Below are 21,932 nucleotides of genomic sequence, written 5' to 3'. Positions count from 1 at the left end.
ATTTGATGAATGTTAATTCAATTTAAAGTTGAAAAGGCAAAGTAGTGAATAATAGTTGATGAAGCAATTTAAGATTACCATATAAAAAGGGGTCTCAAAATTTTATAAGTAGGAATATTATTTCTTCAGGCAATTTTTTATTCCAATGGGACAGATGTGTAAAAATATTAATACACAACTTATAAAAGATGAAATAATTAGGTCAAATACTTCCTATAGTACTTGACTAAATTAACAAAAATCTAGATTAAAAAAAGTACCTTAAACATCTTCTTTTTTGTGGTTCTGATGAGAAGCCCATTATTAAAACCTTGTTCCGGGCTCAAGGTCTGTGGATTTATGCCACTTTGCATGTTGCCATAACAACTCGGCAGATGATATTCTGTAAGGTAAACACAGACATAAAGTAGCTAATTGTTCTTCCAAGCTTTGCTGCCCAAGTGTGCTTACATTTTGCTCCTTGCAGTATACTAAACATAGTTAACTGCACACAGCCTGCATAAGCCTATGGCCCCCAGAGTCAGTGCTGCTTAGCCACACCCAGAATCATGAACATGATTCATCATACTGTTGGAAAAGCTGAGTAGAAGTAAACACAGCGTGCATAATGGCCTTCTGTCAGACATTTGAGAGAAAGAGGAGGGATTAAAGACTATTCCAGTGGGCTTTGCAGGGTTGCAGCATTGCAGCAAGTGTTATAGTGGGTGGTTCCAAGGACAAACCGAGCAGCACAAAAAGAGTCGGAGAATCAAGGTTTATTTGCCAGCAGGCTCAGAGGGGTCTCGCCACCAAATTCTGAGCACTGTCTACCCAATTTTTCCCACTTTTATTAGGTCGGGTTGGTCCGAGGGGGTGGGGGTCTCAGGAGGCTAATGTGCCAGGTAGTAGATGAGTTGATGTGCCAGGTAAGAGGTTAGTATTATGTTGATGAGGATCTTCCTAGGGGTGAGGGTCTCAGGTGGCTGATGTGCCAGGTAAAATTGATGGGGGTCTTCTTTATCAGCAGGGGCTGGGTAGTGGAGGGAGGCAAGGCTGTATTCATTCCAGCCTTCTGTAAGGATAATGCATTTCAGAAGCACCTCACCATTTTTTGTGGTGAACTTTGAGGGTGAGAAAGGCGAGAGCTAGGAGCAGTTATGTTATGGGCTGTATTGTGTCTCTCTTCCCCTAAATTCATATGTTGAAGCCCTAACCCTCAGTACAGCCAGAATGTGACTATATTTGGAGATAAGGCCTTTAAAGAGGTGATTAAGTTAAAACGAGGCCCTTAGGGTGGATCCTAATTCATCCTGACTGTTGTCCTTATAAGAAAAGGAAATTTGGGCACACCAAGAGATACCAAGGAAGTGCATGCACAGAAGGATGACTGTGTGAGGACACAGCAAGAGGGCTGACATCTGCAAGCTAAGGAGAGGGGATTCAGAGGAAATCCATCCTTATAGGACCTTGATCTTGCACTTCTAGACTCCAAGACTGAAAGAGAATAAATCTTTGTTAAGTCACCCAATCTGTGGTATTTTGCAATGGCCACCATAGCAAACTAATACGAGTATATTGAACTGAAGACTTGAAAAAGAAAAGGAATTTGAATTTGGGGAATAACTATTGCTCTTTTGCCCCTCTTCTCAGGAAGTCCTACTGAAACAAGACTGTCAGGGGAGGGGAGGGGATTTGATGCTGTATAGAATCTCTCCAAGATCATGTGTGCAAATTTATATGAAGGGCAAGACTGGGCTCTCCTTTCTGGGTCTATGATTATTCCAAAGGGAGGGGACCCTGGGAGGAGCCCTAGCGGTATATTCTCATAGTAACATATTTCTGTGAAATTTGAAATTATATTTTAACCATAGTCAGTTGAGACACTTAATCTCTTTATACTCCAATCCCTCCTTCATTGCACTCCTCCTAATGTCAGATAGTTGGAATGGCCACAGGATCCAGCTAAGCGTTTGGGTAAGCTGATTTAGGCTTAATTTTGGTTTAGTGAGATATATTTGTGTGGTTCACATTCATTCATTTAGAGTTAAGTTATTGCTATGTATTATAGCCTAGGGATGGCTTCCAAGAATCATCCTACCTCCCACTGTGCTGACTTATCCAATGCTGTAACCAAAGTTGCAGAGATCAAGGTCTCTTTGCAATTTGAATGTGTACAGTGACACCCAGCACCAAAGGGATGTGGGATGGAGGAGAAATATATCAAGGCAGATTTTAGTCTGTGGAAAATTCTTCCAAATATGGAAAAATTTAGTGGAAGCTTTCCATAAGTTGATAATTTCAAATTTATGTGCTATTAGCCAAGAGTAATCAGAAAAATCTTGATTTCCAGGAAGTAATAAAAAATTCTAAATTATTAATAATAAAAAGGACATTTTTCAAAACTATGCTAGAGAAATGACTAAATCATCTTTGTTTATTCTCTAGAGAAAAAAATTTAAAAGTTATTGTAGTAGGAAGAGGCAACTGAAGAATATGCAGACAATAAAGGTTCCTTATGGAACTTTGTCTAGTAGAAGGTAGAAACATTTCCAGGCTCACGCAGATGATTATAATGTAATGAGGCAGGGGTTTCTAGTGGAAAAGCACTGAGTCAACAGTGATCTTTGCTCCTCCTTGGCAGGTGGGGGTGGGGATACATGGGGAGACTGGGTTTAAGGAATTAAGAATTTTATAGGGATAATTCAATTGCCCCTAGAATGCAGAGCCATTTTTTCCTTTTTGTTTCATTTCCTTATGAAGATCCTCCAGAGAAGAGGTGGTCTTAGGGAAGAAGATAAAAGGCATTTGCAGGCCGGGCGCGGTGGCTCACGCCTATAATCCTAGCTCTCTGGGAGGCCGAGGCGGGCGGATTGCTCAAGGTCAGGAGTTCGAAACCAGCCTGAGCAAGAGCGAGACCCCGTCTCTACTATAAATAGAAAGAAATTAATTGGCCAACTGATATGTATATAAAAAAAATGAGCCGGGCATGGTGGCGCATGCCTGTAGTCCCAGCTACTTGGGAGGCTGAGACAGAAGGATTGCTTGAGCCCAGGAGTTTGAGGTTGCTGTGAGCGAGGCTGACGCCACGGCACTCACTCTAGCCTGGACAACAAAGCGAGACTCTGTCTCAAAAAAAAAAAAAGGCATTTGCACAACGTTGTCACCAGAATTAAAGCGGTTGTGATCAATGGACAGTAAGTGAAAATGTGGTCCTTGAGTATTGGCTGGACTCAGACAGAATCAAAGGGAATGGAGGGAGACTCCTCCTATTTATTGGCTATACAGATCACTTTGTAGAAAACCAATCCTCTAGCTGAGAACAACTAGAAAAGCTGAATATAATACAAAAGCAAAACAAAATGAAATTGTTTGAAGGCAGCAGAGAGCCACCAACATAATCAGGACTGTGAATCCAAGATCACTGAGAGAAAGGAAACACTGAGGTGAGCTCAATATTCAACTTCTCTGTTTCCCTTAGGTATTCACTGTGGAAGCAGCACAGGCCAGGAGAACAGAGAGGAAAGTGGATACTATCAGACTGAGGGTCTAAGCAGAGCTATTGGCATCTCTTGGTGCTAGGGAGTTAAAACCGGTCTTCAGTGTTTGCCAAGGTATAGAAGTCCTGGTATATGCCCCAGATTTTCAGTAAGGCAAACAAAAAATAAACCAGGCCTTAAAAAGGCTGAAATCCAGCTCTAAATCAGATGGATTCCTTAACCACTTTGGGACCAGCGTTGACTGTAGTCGACAGCCACAGATGAACACACACAGCGACTTTAGCCGACAGCCATGATAGGAAGGCGCACAGCCGAGCGTCGACAGCTGTGATATGACTTTTCTAATTTTTCATTTATCAAAATAAAATTGTGAACATTTAAAAATAACGTAATGAAAACATATGTGTATATGTTACCTATTCTGATTTACATTACAAGTAAAGCTGCCTGTAAAGTAAAACAAGCTTTCAGTGCTTTAAAGCTTTCCTCAGCACACAAGAGCAAAACAGATTCGTCATCAATGCACAGCACAAGCTATCGTGGGGACTGAGTGGCGGCTGTGGGCAAGGTTTCTCTGCCGGTGAGCGCAGTCCCGAAGTGTTTAAAAGGTGAAGATGCTATGCTCCTACACTTGGTCTCAGAAGCATAAAAAAAATTTCTCCAGATAATGAATAGCATTATCTGGAACTTCTACCGTGTTAAATTAATAATTTCAGGCATTTAATAAAAAATTACCAGGTGCATACCAAAAGATTAAACTGAAAGAACAAACAACAACAACAATATAGAAACAGATTCACAGGTATCCAGATACTGATGTTAGTAGATAAAAGCTTGAAAATAGCTATTAATATGTTCAAGAAAATAGATGACACAATGGAAAATTTCATCAGAGAACTAACATATATTAAAAAATCGATTAGAGATTCTAATTAATATCCAAAGGGAGAGAAGAGAGAAAATGGGAAGAAATAACATTTGATCATTGACCAAGACCCTTTCAATTTATGAAAGTTATCAAGACACACATTCAAGAAGCTTTATGAATCCCAAGCAGGATTAAGACAAAGAAAAACATACTTAGGCATATCATAGTAAGACTACTGAAAACCAGAGACAGAGAAGACCAATGGCCGGGTGAGGTGGCTCACGCCTGTAATCCTAGCACTCTGGGAGGCCGAGGCAGGCGGATTGCTCAAGGTCAGGAGTTCGAAACCAGCCTGAGCAAGAGCGAGACCCCATCTCTACTATAAATAGAAAGAAATTAATTGGCCAACTAATATATATAGAAAAAATGAGCCGGGCATGGTGGCACATGCCTGTAGTCCCAGCTACTCGGGAGGCTGAGGCAGCAGGATTGCTTGAGCCCAGGAGTTGGAGGTTGCTGTGAGCTAGGCTGATGCCACGGCACTCACTCTAGCCTGGGCAACAAAGCGAGACTCTGTCTCAAAAAAAAAAAAAAGCAGATAAAAAAGTTGCATTACTTTTGAAGAAACAAGACTTATTGCTGATCAATAAATAGAAATGAAGGATTCCAGAAAACAATGTAATGACATCTGTGAAGTGCTAGAAGGAAAGAAGTGACAACCTAAAATTCTATACCCAAGTGAAAATAATCTTATGAGAAACACATCTACATCTCCGTTTCCTGACAGAAAAGACAAAAACATTATGAATAATCTGTTATGGATAATGTGAGGTGTCCATTTGGCTAGGCTGAACTACATTTCCCAGAGCTCCCTTTCTTGTATGTTTCTGATTAGGGTGGGCAGTCAGGGAGGTAGGAGGATTTGGAAGACAAAAGGAAAGCAGTAGCCTTTGTAGCTGACACAAGTTGTTGCTGATATGCTGATTCACCTTGTTGATGTGAAGCAGCAGCTGAGCCTGCAATTATTCTACCTTCTCCTGGATCCTCTTTCAAAATCTTCCCTAACTCCTGGGCCAGGGACTGTTTAGCTCCGTAATGAATGGCTTAGCCTCCTGCAGAACACCCTTGTCACCAAGGGCAGAGGCAACAAGAACAGACAAAAGTTTCAGTCCATCTTTATGGATTTCCAGCTCATGTTTGTGAGTCCCAGCCTGGTCCAGTCTTCCTCCCTGACTGCCTACTCCGTGGACTTCCAGCTCCAGTATCAGATGTGGAGACAACAGCCTCACAGAGATTGCTTAACCAGTTCCCGTAGTTGCATAAGCCAATTTTCTAAAAATTCCAGAAACAGGCCCACACATATACAGTCCTTGATTTTTTCTGGTGATACTACAGTGCAGGGGGGAAAGAGTGGTCTTTTCCATAAACAGTTCTGGGTCAATTGGAAATCCATATGGAAAAAAATTAATCTTGATTCCTAACTTACACTATACACAAAAAGTAACTCTAGAAGGATTGTAGATCTAAACAAGAAAAATAAAACAAAGTTTCTAGATTACAGAAGATCTATCTTCATGATCTGGGTGTGAGAAAAGATTTCTTAGATGTGATACAAACAGTATTAACCATAAGGCCTAGTAAATTGAATTTCAGTTTTTCAAGGAATTAATACTTTGAATTTCTTTAAAATTAAAAATGTATTTCATCGGAAGACACCATCAAGAGAGTAAAAAGGCAATCAGAGGATGGGAGAAGATATTTGCAATACATGCATCTGAAAAGAGAATCATATTCAGCAGCTATATATTAATAGAATTCATACAAATCAACAAGAAAAATATAGACACCCAGTTGACAATAGTCACAAAAACAAATATTTTGTAAAAGAGGATACCCAAATGGAAAAGAAGCATATGAATGAACACCAATAGCCAAAAAAATTGAACCTCAACCTAAACCTCATCCTTTATATAATAATTAACTCAAAATGGATCATAGATCTAAATGTAAAACACGTTACTATAAAACTTTCAGAAGAGAACATAGACTCAAATCTTCCCCAACCAGGGACAGGCAGAGTTCTTAGACATAACACCAAAAGCAGGAGCCAAAAGAAAAACAATGAATAAATTGGACTTTATCAAAATTTAAAATTTTGCTTCATTAAAGACTCTGTTAAAAGGATAAATAGACGGGCTATCAATTGGGAAAAATACTTACATATCTGACAAAAGACTTGCATCCAAAACAAATAAAGAACTCTCCAAACTCAACAGTAAGAAAACAAACAATTGGAAAATGAGCAAAAGACATGAACAGATACTTCACCAAATAAGATATATGGATGAAAAATCAACACATGAAAAGAGTTCACATTATTAGCCATTAGGAAATGCAAATTAAAACCACAACAAGATACAATTACATACCTATTTGAGTGACTAAAATATAAAATACAGATAAAGCCAAATGCTGACCAGGATGGGAAGTTACCAGATCTCTTATACATTGATGGTGAGAATGTAAAATGGTACACCACTCTGAAAATTAGTCTGACAATTTCTTTCTTTCCTTTTCTTTTTTTTTTTTTTCTTTTTGAGGTAAGGTCTCTCTCTGTCATCTAGGCTACAGTGCAGTGGCATCATCATAGCTCACTGCAACCTCAAACTCCTGGGCTCAAGCAATTCTCCTGCCTCAGCCTCCCAGGTAGCTGGGACTGCAGGTATGCACAACCATGCCCAACTAATTTTTTAAATTTTTTGCAGAGACGGAGATCTTGCTATGTTGCTCAGGCTGGTCTCAAACTCTTGGGCTCAAGTGATCCTCGTGTTTCAGCCTCCCAAAGTGCTAGGATTACAGGTATGAGTCACCACCACCTGCCTGACAATTTCTTTAAAAATTAAACATACACTTACTATATAACCCAGAAATCATACTGCTGAGTATTTATCTTAAGAAAACAATCTTTTATGTTCACACAAAAACCTGTACATGAACGTTCACAGCAGCTTTGTTTAAAATAGTCCCAAATTGGAAGCAATATAATGTAGATGGATCTTGAGGGCATTATGCTAAGTGAAAAAGCCAATCTCAAAAGGTCACATACAATATGATTCCATTTATATAATATTCTTGAAATTTAAAAAAAGAAATTATAGAGATGGAGACCAGATGGGTGGTTGCCAGGGATTAGGGAAGCAGAGGAGGTTGTGACTATAAAAGGAAAGCACAAGAGAGTTCTTTGTGGCAATGGATCAGTTTTATATCTTGATTGTGGTAGTGGTCATATGAACCTATACATATAATAAAATGACTTAGAATTATACACATTGACATACAAAAAAAGAGAGGGCATGCCAAAACTGGTAAAATATGAGTAAGATCTGTATTCTAGATTAATTGTATTGTGCCAATCATTTCCTGGTTTCAATAATGCACTATTGTTATATGTCAGCATTGGGGGAAGCTGAATGATAGGTACTTGGATCCTCTCTGTACTGTTCTTGCAACTTCTTGTAAGTCTACCATTATTTCAAAATGAACTTAAAAATAAGCATATGAAAAGGGAAATAATTATAATCATTAAGGAAATACAAATTAAACCACACTGTGCTACCATTACATGCTCACCAGAATAGCTGATATCAAAAAGACTAACATAAATATTGGTAAGAGTGTATAGCCACTGAAACTCTCATACATTGCTGGTGGGAGTATAAATTGGTACAATCACTTTGGAAAACTATCAAATTTATTATAATTGAATGCATACCTACCAATTCCAACCCCAAATGTATACATATGTGCATCAAAATACAATAATGTTCTTAACAGTATTATTCACAATACTTTCAAACTGGAAATATACCAAAATGCCCATCAAAATTAAAATGGGTAGACAAATTGTGATACATTCATATTCTCAACCTTTTCACAGACAACCTGTTGGCCAAGCAAAGTTTACAGAGTCTTTGTAGTTTCTTAAAAAGGTGAATTAGAGAAGAGTATATATAGGGTTTGGGATTCTTTACTAATGAGGTTTAAGGCAGGTCTTTCAAGGTGGGGAACTGATTGGGACAGGGTAAAGTTCATGACACAATAGTTTAGGATTGGTGGACGCAATAAAGTGACAGTCTGGAGATGAGTTTTATGAACAAACTGTGGTCTTGGTGAGTGAATTTTTTACCTAGATAAGCAACCAGCTTATAGAAATTGGTTTGCAAAATTTTCCTGATGAAAACCATGATGTACTTTAGTGATCTGCAATCTTATCTTCCTTGGCAAAATTTCTTGGGGGAATAAAAGCAGTAATATTGACATAGGTCGTCTTAGCTCTCAATTCCATCAGTTAAGTTTATGCTGATGCAGGTAACCTCAATTAGCAAAACAATGGAATACTATACAGCAATAGAAATGAATGACTGGTAAATGCATCAATACAAACTGACTGTAAAACCTAAAGTTAAAAAGAACTAATAAATGATGATAGAAGTCAAAAAGTCAGTTATGCCGGTGTGGTGGCTCATGCCTGTAATCCTAGGAGGCTGAGGCAGGCGGATTGCTCGAGGTCAGGAGTTCAAAACCAGCCTGAGCAAGAGCGAGACCCCGTCTCTACTATAAATAGAAAGAAATTAATTGGCCAACTAATATATATAGAAAAAATGAGCCGGGCATGGTGGCGCATGCCTGTAGTCCCAGCTACTCAGGAGGCTGAGGCAGGAGGATCGCTTGAGCCCAGGAGTTGGAGGTTGCTGTGAGCTAGGCTGATGCCACGGCACTCACTCTAGCCTGGGCAACAAAGTGAGACTCTGTCTCAAAAAAAAAAAAAAAAAAAAAAGTCAGTTACCAGTAGGAGGAGGCATGAAGGAATTCTAGAATGTTGGTGATATTCCATTTCCTATTCTTGATGTTGGTTACCTTGAGTATGTTCACTTTGTGAAAATCTATCAAGCTGAAGACTTAGGATTTGTATGCTTTTCTATTCATATGTTATACTTCAATTAAACTTTAAAAAGTACTTAAAAAATGGAGGTGGGGGCCAGGCACGGTGGCTCACTCCTGTAATCCTAGCACTCTGGGAGGCCGAGGCGGGCGGATTGCTCAAGGTCAGGAGTTCAAGACCAGCATGAACAAGAGTGGGACCCCGTCCCTACTAAAAATAGAAAGAAATTAATTGGCCAACTAAAAATATATATAGAAAAAATTAGCCGGGCATAGTGGCGCATGCCTGTAGTCCCAGCTACTTGGGAGGCTGAGGCAGGAAGATCGCTTGAGCCCAGCAGTTTGAAGTTGCTGTAGGCTAGGCTAACGCCACAGTACTCTAGCCCAGGCAATGAAGTAAGACTCTGTCTCAAAAAAACAAAACCAAAAAAAAAAAGAAAGAAAAGAAAAGAACTGCAACAATAGTATTAAAGAAAATTTGAACAGAAGAAAAGAATGCCTCACAATTACACATCCCATTTTCCTTTTTGCCTTGACTCACCCCCTTTCCATTATTGTATACCTGTACCATTTGCCTTATTTAATCAGGTGTTCATGAGCAAACAGTAGAGCATTCTTTACTTGTCCATCTATTCAAGTTGCGTTGATCAAAGCTCTACTTCCTTCTGGAAGATGACACGTAATAGATGATGTTTATGAGACATGGCTGGAAGAGAGAACATTCCCAGCTGCTTGGATTGAATGGTAGAGATTTAATAATCTCAGATAGAAAAAGACTGAGCATCTTGCTCAGGTCAGAAAAACTCAAAAGTCCTGTCATCATGTGAGACTGTCCTCTTCTGGAGATTTCAGTCTTTTCACTGTGAATTTTTAACCACTGCTATCATTAATCAAGACAAGCTTGTCATCAGGTTACCTAAATTGGGCACATTCGCTGCTTTGCTGTGTATAAAAACAATCACTGTAATCTACAAATAACGCTGTCTTGTATGCCATCTGTTGTGTAACTTCCAAATGATTTGAGGAAAATCCCACGTGGTTTCAAACAAAAGAAGGAATAGAAAAGAAAAAAATAAGGAAATCTTTATTATTTATTTTAACTTGAGACTTTTCAGTTTTGTTTGAGGCATGATGGGACATCTTTTTTTTTTTTAATTTTTTTGGAGATAGGGTCTCACTCTGTCGCCCAGCCTGATCATAGCTCACTGCAGCCTCCAACTCCTGGGCTCAAGCTATCCTCCCACCTCAGCCTCCCAAGTACCACCACATCAGCTAATTTTTCTTAGTTTTTGTAGAGATGGGATCTCGCTATGTTGTCCAGGCTGGTCTCAAACTCCTGGGTTTAAGTGATCCTTCTGCCTTGGCCTCCCAAAGTGCTGGGATTTTAGGAACGAGCTATCACACCTATCCTTTTTTTTAGAAATATTACAATAAAGGCCTTTATTATATTTTACACATCTAAATACTCAACTATTTATGCCCTAGAATAATTAGAGTTTCTAATCTTCCTACAATCACTGTATTTCTTATGAATCTTGGGAGGCACCTTCTCAAGATAAATATTATATTCAAATAAAATTGTCCCACTAGATCCTAACCCATAAAGATTTATGATTAACACCAGTTGTATTTAAATCCCAACCATCTGAAACAGCTGTTTTGTCTGTTTTGCTGGAGGCTTCTTTGGGTCAGAAATGTAAATCTTCAGAGGATTTCTTAAGGTGAGTTAAAATATCACACATCCCTCTTCCCCAAGTAGAAACTATATAATAAAAAACAATTATATCTTATTTAGCAAATGAAAAAGGAAGACACTGCCCTACCAATAGGTCAGTATTTCTCAAAGTGGGGTTTAAGGAGCAGCAGCAACATCACCTGAGAACTTGTTAAAAATAGAAATTCTCAGGCCCAACCCAGACCTTCAGAATTAAAGGCTCTGAGAATGGGGTCTTATAATCTGTGTTTTAACAAGATCCTCCAAGTGATTCTGCTGCATGCTTAATTAAGTTTGAGAGCCCTGATGTAGGATAATGCTGAGGGTATGTGGATGTTTCTCACCAATTGACATGTCTTTAGAAACACTAAGCAATCTTAGTGAGTTCATCTGTTAGCCTCTGGGACATCTCTCTTAAATGACTATAAATTTTGTAATGCACTGCTTTTCATATCTAAAGTTGTTTTATTCCACAAACATCATGTTGTGAACAGCAGCTTCTAGTACAACCTAAATGTTCCCATGCTTTTCTAGTTATCTGGATAAATATAAGGTCACTAGAACATTGATAGGAGCATTTTACTGATTTATTTGCTTTTTCCTGCAACCTTTAGGACTTCCCCGCCAAGTGCATGGCTAATTACAATGGATCTGTAATACGGTCTCACAGGGCCCCTCTTTATCTCTCTCTCCAATCTAGGGTGGCCTCAGTCAAAATTTTTGGATGACTTGGCTTTGCTTTGTGTTCTTTGTCTCCAGCAGGCTAGTTGGAGCATGTATACCAGTTCAAGTACTTTTCCCGCTTTTCTTGTGTCACCTTTGCTAATATTATATTAACCAAAATAAGTCATAAGGCTGACCTCAGATTCAGGGTGGAAGGGCATGGAAAAGGGTGTGAACACAGGGAGGGGCAGAGAATTGGGACTATTTTTGCAAACAACCATGACATATTTAATTTTTTAATTTGTTGACTAATAATTCATTCAAGGGACTCAGATATACTTGACCCCATTAATTATGTCACCTACTTTGGCTTGACTTTCTTCTAGGAGAAAACAGAAGCTAGTATTTATGTTTTTGTTTTTGTTTTTTTTTTTAAAAAAAACCCTACCTTTCGCAAAACACCAATAATGCATGATTTTTTATTAAATATTCTATATTTATTTATTTTATTTCAGGGTATTATGAGGGTACAAACATTCTGGTTACATTTTATGTCTTTGCCTCACCCAAGCGAGGGTTAGAGGCCTGCCCTTCCCCCCTGCAACACTCACCAAGTCCTTTAGTTGTGATTTTACCTGCCCAACCCCCTAATCCCTGGAGAATATTACTACCATGTGAGCACCATAGTGTTAATCAGTGCCAATTTGATGGTGAATACAAATGGAGCCTATTCTTCTGATCTTGTGATACCTCACTTCGGATAATGGTCTCTTATGAAATATTTTAAGTCAACTATTAATTCTTACCTGGAAACAAAAGCACCAGTGCCATCAGAGATCCCTTGAGAATGCTCCCAGACCACCAGTGTCATCCCCAGAGCACACTTTGGAAACTTCTGATTGAAATAGATATCTTTTGTCAATTTGAATGTGTTTTCACACAAATGAACCTTTGTTTTATGCACTCCCATTAAATATAAAACCTCCTGTTAAATATTATTAAATATTAATGGTGCTGCACAAAACAAAGATTATAAAAGCTGAACCCAGACTCGCGTCATTCTTCAAAGTAATTTCTTAAAAGCATCATAAAATGGAATGAGTTATAAATAATAATGACTAAAGTCATATCATTTGCATTGTATTCATATCCATGAAATTAGCAAGGCCTTCAGGCTTTTCTTTGCTACCTTTGCTCTTTTCTTACATGTTCTTATGTTTCACTTATGCTTTCATCTGATCCCTTTGTGTTAATCATGACACTAAAAGTACTTTCGTTTCCATAGTGATATCTGACATTTAGAGATTAGTGAGAAGAACCCTCGGGGACAGGAGAAGGTGTGGGTCTGTGAGGATGCAACACAATAATGTTGTGTAGCCCTGCAGTTGTTCTCAGCTACCTCACAAACAGCTTTTTAAGTGAAATTTAACTTATTTTGCCAGAAGATTGCCCAATAATACCAGATGTCAATGAACTTTAAAAAATTAAACCTCAAGTCAAATACAATGTTAATTTGGCTTGGGAGAACAAGTTTTAAATGCAAAATCCATTAGCCAAAGTTTTACATAAAGCCATGCAAAAATCTGGGTCCCTTCTATTCTGTTTTGTTTTACTATAACTTGTGTCCCAACAAACTTATAAACAAAATGTGTGCAAACCAGCATTCATATATTTCTTGTCTCAACCGCAGCTGCATACATCTTGCATCCTGGACTCTCAAGGCCCTCACGGAATAGCGGAGTATTAACTATACATTTAAATAACTATGCCCCTAAAATGGGGGTAGGAGGAGCCCAGATGTAAACCTTCTTTCCCAATTCTGAAGGCTTTCCATTTCCATCAAATAAATATGTATGTTTCTTGGAGATGTCTACTTTTATTTATAGAACACACACACACAAAAAAAACTGGAAGGTTATTTGACGTTGGGAGGCGGAAAAGCGAAGGTCAAAAAGGGAAGAAAGAAAAAATGGCCCTTGCAAACTCCAGCCCACAGATTACTGGGGGCTGGCGCAAGGTCCTTAACGCCAGAGTACGGAGCACCGGACTGGTCCCAGCAATCCCGCGCCCCTGCGCCGCAGCCTCCGGGCTGTAGGGGGCGTGGTGGCGCGGGCCCGGGCCGGGCGCGCTCGGCCGCTCTCTCCCGCAGGCGGCGGCGAGGCGGAGCCGTCGCATGCGCCGAGAGGAGGTGACCGCGCGGAAGGTGAGCTGCGGCGGCGGTGCCAGGTGGAGGGGCGCGGGCCTCACCTCAGGCGCCGCAAACCTCTGCCCTTCCGTGGACGCCCTGAGCCCCCAGCCCAAGCCTTGGGGCTTTCTGGCCCCACAGAGCCCATTTCCCGGACCCTCACGTTCAGGCACTTGACACGAGTCCGTGCCTTGTCAGTAGGCACCTCCATCTCAGGAACCCTCCCATTTCCTCCTCCGTTCCAGCTCAGTAGACCCTCATATTTAGGGAAATATGCTTTTGTAGTCTTCACGAGGTGGCCCTTTTGTTTAGTCACTGTGCGGGCAGTGTTTTCAACCCTGTACCGTAATGTCTGGAACTTAATTGAATGCATTTTTTTCTGAAAGTTTCCACTGCATTTGTCTTTGAGTAAGTCCTCAATAGCCATCGGTGGTGTAGGTACCACAACATTGGGGAGGGCCAAATAAGACTCAGGTTGTCAGCCCTCAGATTGCCTGCAACAGCCATTGACAAAGCCTTTCTCCGTTCCTCAGGTACAGTAAATTCAAGAGATGGAAAGAAACTGTTTAAAAAGTGTATTTTACATTAAAAACATATATAGAATTTTTAAAACTTACGTTATCACAATTTTATGTTTCTTAAATCATGTAATAACTTACAAATGCAAAGGCCTTTTATTAGTTTAGGAGTAAGATGGGGTGAGGTTGTGAAATAGGAGTGGGCTGCAAATTGGGAGACCTAGGTTATCCCATCCCCACTCCTGGCAAAGAGCCTCTCTAGGTCTAGATTTCTCTTTGTGGGGATGATGACGACAATAGCTACCATTCATTGAATATCTGCTGTATGTCACCTCATTTAATCCACACTTATGTATAAAATAGCGAAGTTGGAATTTGAGGCTCTGCTAGATTCCCTCCAGCCATGGAGTCCTCTGATTATCTCAAACTTGTTTATACTGAATTATTTTTGAGGTGTTGTGCCTCAGACTTCAAGTTAGTTTCTTAAGTATTAACATAGTGTGGTATGTGAAACTAAGTGTATTTACACTTATTAAAATATTTTGTCCATTTTATAATTCCCTGAGTGTTTTAAAGGAAAGGCTTTGATTATTGCAGGGTTCCTGCTCATTAACATTTTATAATACAATTCCGATAATTTGATTTGTCTTCTGTGGAGGTGCTTATTTCTAAAATGTATATTTGAAGATGAAGTTTTTTCTGCAAAGTAATTCTTATATTCATTATATCTTGCTCTAATTTCATGTACAGTATAACATAAATAGTCATGCCAATTTTATGCCAGTGAATTGTTTAATGTCAGTAGCCAAATATTAATACATTCTGGATTATCCCCCTAAGCAAGATTTTTACTAAAGGACAGAAAATCATTTAGAAATTACTGATTTCTGACTTTCTGTGTAGGGTCATCTTTACAGCCTCTCACATTGTGTGTGATTAATTTCAGGGGTGGACACTCTCATGCTTTGAGATACAAATGACCTTCATGGAGTTGTGTAAAGGGGTAGTCCTTTATCTTTCCTTCCTTTTTCCTTTGCATATTTCCTTCACATGAGAATAAGCAGAAGAAAAAGGTAAAGGGCATTTTATCAGGGAGGCACAAATGAGGTAAATGCAGCTTAGTTTGGATCCTTTTTATAGGCAGGTGGGATTTTCCTCTATTTAAACAGAAACCAGAAGATAACAGTTTCTTAATCATGAGTAGTTAAGGGAACAAGAAGTGGGTGATGGAAAAATGAGGAAGAAATAAGAGTAGGGCCACCTGGACAGATTGCACAGCCAGGAATGCCTGATTTATTATTTTGCAAGTAGGCCTGCACACTTATTCATCACAAAGTTACTTAGCCAGGAACAGTCCAATTCCAAGTTCTTGTCATCCCTGCCAATATGCGTTTTGTGTGAGTCTCCTTTTAACACATTAAAAATGAGGTTATAATTCAGCTTAAAAATAAGCAGATCTTCAAAGCGAGTATAACTATGGAGATTGGTCAGTATCATATGTAAATAGGTGCCAATTACCTCCAGTGGGAGTGGGGGAGAAGAAAGGGGAAAAGGAAGACTTCTTAAGTCTTAAGTTAATGAAAGGTGCTAGGCATTAACTGCTTTTGTCTTAGGTATTTTCCTTAGCAGAACCTACATTTCCTTTGTAATGAATCAAGAAAATAAGCAATCCAGGCAGTATGTGTTATACTGCAACCTCTAGACATCCACATTCACTTTAATAATGCACTGTTTATGTTAAACTCGTTACCAGAAATAACAAGGAATACTTGAACTGGAAATGCACATGTATATTTTTAAAAATTTAATGTACCATAATTTTCATTGTTTGTTATACTTTCTGCAAAGTATGAAATTAGCATTTTCATTAGCAGTTCATTTGAGTGGTAATGTCAGAATAAGTATTGGTTTGAACTTATGATTGATTCTACAGCTTTTAAAATGGGCTAAGAGGGGAAAGATGAAACACCAGTAGTTTTCATTAGAAGAAAACAATAACAGTAGTGGAAGCAGTAGATTCCTTTGCCACAAGCAAAGGAATCTAATGTCACTCCCTTTACGTTGTCCACATTTTTAAAAGATTGAGCCAAGATAGAAGAGAAAGTTGAAGGGATTCTGGGACTAAAGCAGAAGTGAATGTGAAGTCCCTTTTGTAGCAGGTTTTTGCATGGTATGAAATTTGTGCAAGAAATGGGCATGGTAAATGTATCACTTATACAGCAGAAAGTATCAGATTTTTGCCAACCTTGGGCATGGTGAGTTTCAAGCAAGTGTGGGATGCCTAAACAGATTTCAGTCATGTTATCTAATTGTTTCAGAAGTTGCCTGTAATGATGAAAACACTGTTCCAGTAGAGAAAATTATTCACTCTTAATTAGGTGCAGGAGAAAATTTAAAAAAATAAAAGTTGCTGATTATAGCTTGAATGATGTTATAGATGCTAATGAAAGAGATATGCTTTACCAGTTGTTACCTTATCTTATGCTTCATGCCAAAGGTAGACTTTGCAAAGGAATAAAACAGAACGATGATTGCTGTTATGCTATAATGCGTTCTGGATCAAGTCAGCTAATCCCCAGTACTTCAAAAATGTTTGTTGTTGTTCCCCTGTGATTACCAAGCCAATACACGTGCCCGAATGATGAGAATTATATTAATGAATAACTGAAAAAGATTGACAAGAGAATCCAAGGAGCAAAATGCAGTGTTCTCTTGCTGGCAGACAGTTACTCTGTGTATAACATACTCCCATGATCATGTATGTATGGAATTTTTCCCACTGAACTGCACAGCCATTCTGCAGCCTTTGGATCAGGGTATAATTCACACAGTGAAAGCTCAAAGCAGTTGCTGAAACAACTCTTTCCAAATTTACGTGATGAGGACAAAACTGAGAAAATAAACATGAAGTAAGCCATTGACATGGTTGTGGAGACCTGGTCGTCTATAAGGGCATCTGCAAAAGTGAAATGTTGGCAGAAAACAGGTTTGATTCCTGTGGAATCCCCTGAGGGCCACCTGGAATAAGACTCCAACCAAATGTGGTGTGGGCACCAATCTAGCACTCAATTGCTACTGTTACTGTTAACTATTTCCCAAGAGTTATCAAATCTTGAAATTGCTACTGGAGTGCTGACGGTTGTAAAAATGTAGCCAGAAAGCCATGGTGGTAGTGGTGATGGTGATGATCATGATGAATACGACAATGATAACTATGACATGCATGGGAAACAAATGTTTCCCATGCAACAGTGAAGATTTCTGAAGACTTTGCCACCATAGAAAGTGTCTGAGAACTCCTTTCCCTTCAAGCAGATGTCCCTGAAGGGGTGTGTACCCAATTAAGTGCTATAGATGAATATTTAGTGACTACTACAACACACATTGTTTTGAAAAGCTGAGTTCCTAGTTTTCTCCATAACTACTAAGTTGCAAAAATATTGCTTTTATAAAGTCTATAAAATAGAAGACTTAATGAATAAAGAATACTTATACAAATAAAGCCCCAGTGAGTGTTTAAATGTGAGTGTTTCACTCTTATTTCATAAGGTTTACTACACAGTGGGTTCCAGTATTTCCTCCAATAATTTTATTGTCATTAATTTCAGTCTTTAGAAGGTTTCTTTCTCTACATCCTCCCTTTCTACCCCCATTCCCCTCCCCAGCATTAGGTGGCAGGAATGATAAGAATAAGCTTTTGCCTAATAATACCTAGAAGAGAAAAATATTCCCCAAATGTTGATGCTACAGCTAGGAGAACCAGAAGGCAAAAGACATGCTTGGGTTTAATAGGATGGATTTAAAGTAGCCAAGAGGAAAAAAGATACTCAGATTAGGGAGCTAGCAGAGCTTGTTCTGCACAGAAAGTTGCTGATAGGCAAAAGGAGAGTGAGTGCAAATAGCTACTTATGGTCACTGCATGATGCAATGAGTGCTTGGGTGGGCCAGTGGAGGGAAGCAGAGCAGCATCAGGGGAAAGGAGCCACTGGAGAAGAAGGAGCTGCAGGAGAAGATATTGAGCAAAGGAGTGCTAGTACTTCCCTCAGGTTGCTATCCTGGAAGGGCTGTTGGTGAGGAAGAGAGTGGATAACCCACTAGCCTCTCCTACCCTAGTCCTGTCTTCTTATAACTACAAGATGTGACTTAGACCAAGCAACAATTCTCCGGATTTCCATAAAAGTAGGAAAACAACCCTTGCCTACCACACTGGTTTGTTTTAAGAGATGAGAAATAAAATAATTAATGATTTACCAAAATAAAGTGCCATTTATAAAGTATGTATTAGGCAAAGTAGTAAGACAGTGGGCATTTTTGGTACACATATCTGGGCTGGACTTCAAAAAAAGAGTCAGAATAATCTTTTTTAAAGTAATTTATCAAACACAATTATGAAGGGAAAAAATGTGTTATTTTGTTTTTAGGTAATAAGTCAGCATTTGTCAAGATGTCTTCAGCACCTGAGCCTCCAACATTTAAAAAGGAACCACCCAAAGAGAAAGACTTTCAAAACCCAGGGCTCAGAGGAGTACGCACAACGACCTTATTTCGAGCTGTGAATCCAGAGCTCTTCATTAAACCTGTAAGATATGTGTCCAGGAAAATACTTATGTTTAATCTAACCAGTCTGTCAGAAGAAGAAAGTTCTTATTTTTCTGTAACATTTGATTTTATCGTGGAAATTTTGTGTTGACTAATAAGACCTCTGAATAAAAGCAGGTGGAAGACAAATTTTATATACTGTTTCACATATAAAACTAAATATTTTGAGGCCATTTGAGAGTAATAATGGAAAATGGGTGCACTTTCATGGATCAACTTCTCAAAATATTTAAAGTACTATAAATCGTTACATTATTTGAAGGCAGTTTTTCTTGTTTGATTGGGTACTATTAGGTAAATAAGACCTTCCGTTTAAACAAAGAAACCAAAATAAAAATCCAATTATTCTTACAGACTGCAGTTGCAGCCTTTTATTAGTAATATTTTTATCTAAATGATATTGCAAACATTTTACTAAAAATTCCAAAACATACAATTGTACACTGTTACAGAGGTAGCTCATCACTATTTGCGTGTTGCAAATTATTGAATATATTTGATTTGGCGAATTATATTTTTAAATAAATGTAAATGGAATCAAATTATAAAATATGGTAGGTATTTATATTGAATCTGATTAGAATTTTAATAATGTATCTGCCACTGTAGACTGTTTGGAAGTTAAATAGGTCAGCTTAACCATCAAATCATTAAATCAAGGTAGAATGTTTTAAAAACTTTAATGTGTTCTTTTAATTGCTAAAAGCATTTCAAGAACTACAAATTTAAACTGCTCTGAGGTTGTGGCTTTTCTTAGATATTCATCTAAGTGAAAAAGTTTGACCCTTATTCTTTTGTGATTGAGATTTGAAATAGTAGTAATACAGCAGGTATGGTAACAGAATCAGAAAATACTGTCTGTATCACTGCCGTGCATTTACACTGACCTAAGAGAAGGCCAATTTGTTGAGTGTAAATGTGTACTAAGAGGGGCATCTTAGTTACAGTTTCAGGAATCACAAAGTATTAGACAAAACACTTCTCTGGAGTTGTGAACATCTTTCATATATATATATATTTATATATATAAATATAAATGTACATATTATATATAAATATATATATTTAAATATATATATATATATTTAAATTCAAGCTACATCACTTTGCTTCTTAGGGTCTTGGTTTTCCAGCAGTAAATCAAGGAGATTATAATAGCATAAAATCTGTTGCAGTCACTCAGTTTCTTGAGGTAATTGAAAGGAGTGCTTTCCACCCTCACAGTAATAGAGTAGGTTCCCAGAGAAGAGTGTATACGTTGTCATTATTGCTGGGTCTAATATTTAATATATAAAGACTTTTTGCCAGTTATTTATGACTTTGGTAAGAAGAATAGCATCTGTACTTCATTCCTTGATTCTCATTATTATATAATAAAGTGAACTAATTTGAGGTTTGCAAATTCTCTCCATTTGCAAATGGGCTCAGACAAGTCACACAGTTAACACTGAAAACTCAGAACCAGACCAATTTCTATGTCTCATGCCTCTCCCAAGTATCACCTTCCTGAGGATGGAGGTCTCAGATATCCAGGCTTTAGATAGGATAAAGACTAGAGAGGAGAAGCAAGAGTCTTCTATAATCGCTAATCAGGAGTTGAGTTAATTGAATAAAGAACTGAGTAAATAATTATAATAGAAATATTGCCATAGGAATGCTAGTGTGGTAACAAAGACTTGCCATGTCAGAAGGAAAGTACAACACATATTTGGGTCTCTTTAAATTATAGTCTTAATGAGACTTTATAATTTTTTTTTCTTTGACAGAACAAACCTGTAATGGCTTTCGGATTGGTAACCCTTTCACTTTGCGTGGCATATATTGGTTATCTACATGCAACACAAGAGAATAAAAAGGACCTCTATGAAGCTATTGACAGTGAGGGACACAGTTATATGAGGAGGAAAACATCTAAATGGGATTAATAGTGCTGGTTACTGCAAATGGAGCTTTATTCAGGACTCTGAAATCTTCAGATGAAAGACTTTATGAGCACACAGTATCATGTTTCTTGTTCTAGAATATGTTAATGAGGAGAGAAGACAGCAGTTGCACCCAGACAATTGTAGTAAATTTTTTCCTTTCGTAGCTGCAGCCATCATCTCATTCCTTTTCCACAGAAAATGTCACAATATTTTTCTTTTATTCAATCCTTTTATTAATATGCCATGAGAATAGAAGTTATTTTTGTTAATTATTAAGTTCTGTGTAATAAAAATACCCAGTGCTATTAAATTCGCATGGTGTTTTTAATATTTTAAGGTGAATTGTGCCTTTGTAGCTATTATGAGTTTAGTTATGTTTTGTTATTTGCATAGGAGATGTTCATTGTCTACCTGGTATAGAACCTATATTTGAAAAGAAAGAGAAATAGTCATTTTAAATCCTGAAGTCAACATTAAGGGGTGAGAAATGAAAACCAAGTTAGCTCTGACAAATAGTTTTTACAGAACCACAAATGGTTCATACATTTTGGTTTCCATTTCAGCTGTTTTGGGTCCAGAATTTTATTTTAATTGAAAAGATATCCCCACTCAGCTACTAAAATGAAGATTAAATGAGAGGATATCCCAAAGTAACTGGAGTTTTTCTTCTATTAAAAAAGGTATTATTCTGAGGTATGGTGTTTTTATTTGACTATAACTAAATGTTACCTATTTTTGTTTATAAATTAATGTTACAGTGATGTTTTAAAACCAAGTGTTCTTAATAGTTATTTAAAAACTAGAACTACTGGCCGGGCACGGTGGCTCACGCCTGTAATCCTAGCACTCTGGAAGGCTGAGGCGGGCAGATTGCTCGAGGTCAGGAGTTTGAAACCAGCCTGAGCAAGAGCGAGACCCCGTCTCTACTATAAATAGAAAGAAATTAATTGGCCAACTAATATATAGAGAAAAAAAAAATTAGCCGGGCATGGTGGTGCATGCCTGTAGTCCCAGCTACTCGGGAGGCTGAGGCAGTAGGATCA

At 38.2% G+C, this 21,932-nt stretch overlaps 1 protein-coding gene across 1 annotated transcript; it reads left to right on the top strand.

Moving 5' to 3' along the window:
* Nucleotides 1-13,813: 13,813 nt before the first annotated feature.
* SMIM8 (small integral membrane protein 8) lies at nucleotides 13,814-21,581 on the top strand. The gene is made up of 3 exons (XM_076003124.1): nucleotides 13,814-13,865; nucleotides 18,787-18,944; nucleotides 20,731-21,581. Exons 2-3 carry the CDS (start codon nucleotides 18,810-18,812, stop codon nucleotides 20,887-20,889), a joined length of 294 nt encoding a protein of 97 aa, XP_075859239.1. The 5' UTR covers nucleotides 13,814-13,865; nucleotides 18,787-18,809; the 3' UTR covers nucleotides 20,890-21,581.
* The last annotated feature ends 351 nt before the right edge of the window (nucleotides 21,582-21,932 follow it).

This window comes from Microcebus murinus, chromosome 5, assembly GCF_040939455.1.
Source record: "Microcebus murinus isolate Inina chromosome 5, M.murinus_Inina_mat1.0, whole genome shotgun sequence".
In the NCBI taxonomy this organism is placed as follows: domain Eukaryota; kingdom Metazoa; phylum Chordata; class Mammalia; order Primates; family Cheirogaleidae; genus Microcebus; species Microcebus murinus.
The sequence above is the reverse complement of the archived record's forward strand: the minus strand, read 5'-3'. Positions and strand labels throughout refer to the sequence as shown.

Coding starts and splice junctions, on each gene's coding strand:
- SMIM8 (XM_076003124.1), top strand. CDS start 18,810: ATGTCTTCAGCACCTGAGCCTCCAACATTTAAAAAGGAACCACCCAAA. Junction 18,945..20,730: donor CAGAGCTCTTCATTAAACCT/GTAAGATATGTG, acceptor TTTCTTTGACAG/AACAAACCTGTAATGGCTTT.